Source organism: Notamacropus eugenii, chromosome 3, assembly GCF_028372415.1.
Source record: "Notamacropus eugenii isolate mMacEug1 chromosome 3, mMacEug1.pri_v2, whole genome shotgun sequence".
Classification (NCBI taxonomy): Eukaryota; Metazoa; Chordata; class Mammalia; order Diprotodontia; family Macropodidae; genus Notamacropus; species Notamacropus eugenii.
The window spans coordinates 314,067,261-314,073,656 of NC_092874.1; the positions used below are offsets into that span (position 1 = coordinate 314,067,261).

A 6,396-nucleotide genomic window follows, 5' to 3' on the forward strand; every position below is an offset into this window, starting at 1 on the left:
ACTTTCTCGGGGATCAAAGAAAAGACTTTTTGCTCTAACAAGCCGTTGGATCTTTTCTTCTTTTTCTATTTTGTTTGTTAGAAATGCCACTTTCTTTCCCCTTATTTTCCCCTCAATTAGGTCAGTTAGGTGGCTCAGTGGATAGGCTTCAAATCTGTGCTCAGACACTTACCAACTGTGTGACCCTGGACAAGTCACTTAACTCTGCCTCCGTTTCTTCATCTGTAAAATGAGCTGAAGAAGGGAAATGGCAAACCACTCCAGTACCTTTGCAAGAAAACCCCAATTAGGGTCACGAAGAGTCGGACACTGTTGAAAACGACTGAACAATAACACAAATTCTTTTCATTGCCTTTTGATGGCAGTTCTAAGCCCACCCCCATCCCTGTTCACATGCTCACTTCTTATTTAATTAACTGTAACTACTCAGGACTGAAGGAGGAAAAGACACTACAATTGCCTTTCAATTCTAACTTTTATTGAGAGCCATTTGTGTACGATGTCCCCAGTTCTAAGAGCAGCGGGGGAGACACCAAGTCAGCCTGTTTTTGCATCTCCATTTTCTCACTTATATTTTGCAGTCCCTGTCTCTCTCTATCTCTGTTCCTGTCCCATTCCCTGTCTCATGGTTTTCGGATCTCACCACAAACTCAGTTCTCCAGAAAGGCAAACAGCAATGGTTTTCGGCTTTTGAATGTATTTTATGTGGAAATGAGACTTCCAGGTACTGCTGCAAGATTTCGACCTAGTCTACTGTCTCCTTGATTAACTCCCATATGCCTTTTACAGTCTAGTTGAGGATACCTTCCATCACACTTGTACACCAGCGACCAAAGTGAAAATAAGTCTGGAACTGAAATGGTGCGAGTTGAAATAATGAAGAGCGGAGGAGCCAAGGTTGCACCCTCAAAAACCTTCATGTTTCAGTGAAGATGACACTACAGACGGCTGTCAGAGACAATTATTACAATGTTAAAGCCACAGGAGCAGACACAGTATAAAAATGCCCGTTGTCCGAGGTATGCAAAGAAAGTTTGAAGGAAGCAGCCACTTGTTTGTTTCCTGGAATGAATTCATGTCACAAACCACCTGGGTGAAAAGGCAAGAAAGCCTTTACCACAAAATAAAACAAAGCAGCAGGCTGCACATCTCCCTTCGGCAGACGCTCCTGAGCAATCTGGTGACCAACAGGGAACAGCTCTCCAAGCAAACAGGCAGCTGGAAGAACGTTGTGGATTGGACCCAGTGTCTTTGATCCCCTTCCAGTTGCCTGATCGGATTCTCTGCCCTCATTCACGAAGAGCACCCTGAGTATTTCGTCCTTCTAGAGTCCCATGAAAGAATTCTGTACCAATGAGGGCACAGGAATAGAGATGGAGTACATTAAGATGTAATTAACTGGACACTGCGTGAGGGCTGGATACTCTGCGGCAACCTTCAGCTGAGGCCCTGGCCTTTCCCAAGGCAACGCTTTGATGAAGGAATGGCATTGTGCCCTTCCCCTCAAGTACCCCTCATCCCAACGCACAGACTCACAACCGTTTTTTCTTCCTATTGCACAGTTTGGGTTATTTTTGCCTTCCTCCTAGTCCTTCACACCCCATTGCTCAGGCCTGGCCTCCAGGGCACCTTTTGCCCTATGGGATGGTGGTGGGGTCTGTGTTGCCCCAGTTTCCCTTGGCACTTCTGGGCTGGGTTTTGTTTTTTTTTTTTTCACATGGCCGACACGAACCTTTCCACGTTGCTGGAGTAGGCAGAGTGCCGGACGTGGTAAGCGCTGGGGCCGGCCCCGAGCTGCCCGCCGGGATTGTAGCTGTGCGCCAGCGAACTGATCTGACCAGGGGACATGCGGCCATAGAAGTCCACTGGGTCGTTGCCCCCAGGAGGGGAGGTGGACATTGCTAGCCGGCCGGACGCCCCAAACAGCTGGCTGCTGTTTCCCTGAGGATAGGACCCGTGGTTCATAGGCAGGTGGCCGTTGGGGACAGGATAGGTGTAGGCCATGGGGTTGGACGACCGAGGCAGCACCCCCGCGGCCCCGGCTCCGCCGCCCCCTCCGCTTCCCCCGCTGCACGCCGGGTTGCTATAGGAGGCCGCGGCCGCGGCGGCCGAGGCGCCGAAGGAGCAGGAGCCTGCGGCCACCGAGGGCGCCTGGCTGAGGTCCGGACTAAGCGGGCGCCCGAGCGCGGGCGGCGGCGCAGGCTGCTGCTGCAGGAGGTCTCCAGGCCCGTGCACCAGGCTGTTGATGCTGAACACCCGGCACTGGCCGGGAGACGACGCCGGGTAGTAGACGGAGGAGTGGGGGCCCAGGGTCTGGCCGTAGCCCGCTGGGTTCATGGCGGCCGCCACGTTGGGATACACGGAGCCAGGGTAGGGAGGGCGCGCCACTGGCACCGAGCTGGGGAACATGCCCGCAGCAGCCGCGGCAGCCGCGGCCGCCGCTGCGTCGTGCATGTAAGCCGGGTAGGTGGAGAGGTCCGTGCGCTTGAACCTCTTTCTCCGGCGCAGGAAGCTGCCGCTCTCGAACATGTCCTCGGCGTTGGGGTCCAGCGCCCAGTAATTGCCCTTGCCCGGGCGGCCCGGCTCACGCGGGATCTTGATAAAACAGTCGTTCAGTGTGAGGTTGTGGCGGATGCTGTTCTGCCACTTTTTGGGGTTGTCCCGGTAGAAAGGGAAGCGCTCTGTAATGAACTTGTAAATGCCTCCCAGAGTCAGCTTCCTGTCCGGGGCGTGCGCGATGGCCATGGCGATGAGAGCGATGTAGCTGTAAGGGGGTTTACCTCGCTGCAGGGGCCGCTTCCTCCTGCGCCCTCCGCCACCGCCGCTGCCGGCCTTGGCCGCCGGCTCCCCCAGCTCGCTGAGGCCCCCCGAGGGCTCACAGGCAGCGGGCTCCTTCTCTACCTTCACTACAGGCATCAGGGGGAGGCTCCTGCCCGCAGCCTCGGCCACTGGGGTGGGCGGATGCTGCAGGCCCCTGTCCTCGGGGCGATCTTTCTGGGGAGAGCGCCGCCTCTCCTCGGTCATCCCCTGGGCCGGGCCTTGGCCACCCAACTCCCGTAGGGGAGAAGTGGGGGCCCGGGCCCAGGCGCTCGGGGCCTGTTTGTGGCAGAGGGTGCTGTGGTAGAGGGTGCAGCCCAGGCCGGCGCAAAGCGGCCGGGCTTGGGGAAACTTACACCACAACTCGCTCTCTAAGGAGAAACCAGGGTCCCAAGAGAGGAGGAAGCTCCGTAGCAGACACCAGGCCACAGTCCACTGGGCTCTTCAGGTTTTGAGGGCCGGCCCAGAGTTGTCTCACCTTGCATAAGGTATGGGGCGGCTGGGAAGCAGTCCAAGAAGGCTTTTGGCTCGTTACCTGTAGTGTTGGGGGTTGGCGCAAGGGAGATTTCAGAGAGGATTTCGGAGCAAGAAGTTACTGCCCTCGCGCTCCGGTGCTGAGGTAGGTTCTCTCTGTGCAGCCTTCCATTTCTTTCTCCAACCCACCTCGCTCCTGTTATCCACGATCACGGTCACGTCCAGAGGTACGGAGGGTCAGAGCTTGCTCTCAGGGCTCTGGAGATCTTGTGGGTCCGAAGCGTAGAGGGATTGCGTGTGCGGGACCCATTCCAGGGTGGCGGGGAACTGATGCCACTTGACAGCTCTCTCCTCGCTTATATTTTGCCAGGCGCAGGGTTGAGTTCCCTTTCTCTGCTTCTTCGAGGTCTTCTCTGTACCTGGACAGCGGGCACTCCCCTTTGCAAACACCAACCAGCTCCTCCCTCCTTCCTTCTCCTCCTTAAAGACACAGAAGCTCTCAGGGGCCTGTGCAGCTATTCCCGCCTCCCGCCCACCTGGGCTAGAGCTCACCTTTACTGAAACCGTATTGGTGGTGACAATGTGACTGCAGTCACAGCTGCTCGGTGGATGCCTCCGTACAAGTCTACCTCGGATGCCTTATCTTGGGGTGGAGAAAGCCTGAGTTCTGCAAGGCAATGCCAACGAAACGCAAGCTCTGGCAGGTCCTACCTAAAGCCAGAGAAGTTTTGGGTCTAGCCCTGGCAATAGGCTGGGACCGCTGTCAAAGGACCTGGCTAGTCAAGTCCTTGGAAACCTCGTCTGCAGAAAGTTGCCCAGCAGGAGAGGAATACTGGAATTCTTTGGCCGTGGTGACTCTTGGGGGGAAAATAAAATAACAAAACAAATACCTAAGTACGGAAATTTCGGGATGTCTACACACTCATTTTAAAAAGGGAGGAGGGGAAGGATTAGGGAGGCTATATGGCACTGTGAAAAGAACCCTGACTCTGAAGTCAGAGAATCTGCGTTTGAATCCCACCTTTGAGGTTACTACCTATGTGACCTTAAGCAAGTCCCTTAACCTCTCTGGACCTCAATTTCCTCATTCACACCTAAATGCGCTCAGGTCCCTTCCAGAACTATATCCTTGATCCTGAATAAACAAGTAAAAGCCTCGGTCTCTTTGTTTATTCCAGAGAAGAATAAGGAGCCCTAAACAATGGGACGAGGCGTGAGGGAGGGTAAACTGAGTTAGGATGGCTTGGAAAGTCCATTTGATGGAGGTTTGCCGACTCCCTTCCCAGTTTGGGGAAGAATACCCCCTTTCGGGCTCTGCCTAAGCAGAAACGCACACAATACTTTACACTGCAAACCTCTCTCTTCTGTGTCCTAAAACAAGTCACCGAAGAAAAGCACAGGAAAAATGCTGACAAATACTTCTTTTCTGAGGACTCCCTCTTTCTCTTTGCTATGCTTCCCCATTTCCCCCTGAAAGAAGATGCCCACACTAAGCTGGCATTTCAGGAGGGGCCAGCGGGCCTGAGGTTTCTCTTGCTGCAGCGGTCTTCGAAAGTGAAGAGAAACCAAGTTCGTCCAGCACTCATCCCCACACAGAGGAATGCTGATCTCCGGGTGAGCTGCATGTGTGCGCGAATTATTGTGCTGTCGACAATGTTTGCGTTTGGGAGTTTTAGTGAAAGACTGGAGGAGCGAGTCTGGGAATTGGGTGGATGGGGAGGAAGAATCGTCTGGTAGATCCACGTGCAACATTAGTCCCATTTGGAGACTGTGTGTCGAAGCAGATTCTAGGTTTTCCTTTAAGGGTTTTTTCTCCCCCTGATTCACTAATGCCTTGCGAAAAAGTCTTCCTTTTCCTTGGGAAGGAGTTCTGCTGCCGGGAAAAACCTCCTAGATACCTGTCGCAGCTACGTTTCTCTCCCCAGGCAGTCCTGATGGTGATGCGACTGGGTTTCCGTCTACTTGTAACAATCTCACCCCAGCACTTACGCGTTCCCCTTATTTCCATGGAGTGCAGTGGCGTGTGAGTAGGAAATATCTTAAAGAAGAAATTGGGACGGTTTCTTTCTTTTTTCTGGGTCCCCAGACGTTGAAGAAAAGATCGTCAACCTGAATGTTATTAGTTCAACCGCTTTATGCAAACTGTGCGATTCTCTGAGAGACGGTGGAAGGCCCCGAAGGCATGGGGCAGGAAGGAAACCACAGTGTAGTTTTAGATTCTTGCTTCTGTACACTTCCTTCAGAAAACAAGACAAAAACGATTTTTCCTTAAATGTCTGATAAAAAACTTTGAACATCCCTTACCAGATGAACTAAGAGGTTAAGTTTACGGTATTGTGCCTAATCAAGGTGATTTATGTCTCTCAAGTCGGTAAAAACCGTTGAAAAAAACTGACACGAAATACGTAGAGAACTAATGCATATCATTCCTTTTCTTTTGTATCTGCTGGTAAAAATTGTATCTTTTGAAGTTACAGATAGTAATTCTTTCTTTACTGGCAGAAACCCTGCCATATTTTTGTTTCAGAACTGAATCTTTACTCTTTTAGCTTTTTACGAAGTGGTAACTCTTTGACCAACTCTTTTAATGTTTAAACAGACTTTGGCGAATTTGAAATAAAATTAGTGGCCTCCCAGATTAACCGAGTCATCTAAAAATTAACCAACATTTCTGAGTCTCAGAACATGAGGCTGGCCCGCGCCTACAGAACGGTCAAATACAGGGAGAAGGCGTTTATTGGACAAAGTCACAGAACGTCAAAGCTTAGAGGTCATCTATTGCATTCACCTCATTTTTAGAAAGGGAAACTGAGGTTCAGGGAGACAGTGATTTTCCCGAGATCAGCCAGTGAGTTTTCGGCAGAGGGAGGATTAGATTATGGAGCCTGACGTCTCGTCCTATGTTCTTTGCCCAACAGCAAGTAACCTCTGTCCCCAGACCTAATGACAAGCACCTACTACTTGTAAGGCACTGTACTATATGTTAGGAATTAAAGAGACTAACACGATTAGATTTTATAATCTCTCATATGAAATGTGATGCGTTTGCTCATGCCTTGTTAGGAAATTACTGTTGAAACTCTATCTTATTGCAAAATTATCTAT

At 51.6% G+C, this 6,396-nt stretch overlaps 1 protein-coding gene across 1 annotated transcript; it reads right to left on the minus strand.

The window, feature by feature from the left end:
- Window positions 1-468: 468 nt before the first annotated feature.
- FOXE1 (forkhead box E1) lies at window positions 469-6,019 on the minus strand. The gene has a single exon (XM_072596715.1). The coding sequence runs from the start codon at window positions 3,022-3,024 to the stop codon at window positions 1,714-1,716; it is 1,311 nt and encodes a 436-aa protein (XP_072452816.1). The 5' UTR covers window positions 3,025-6,019; the 3' UTR covers window positions 469-1,713.
- Window positions 6,020-6,396: the final 377 nt, after the last annotated feature.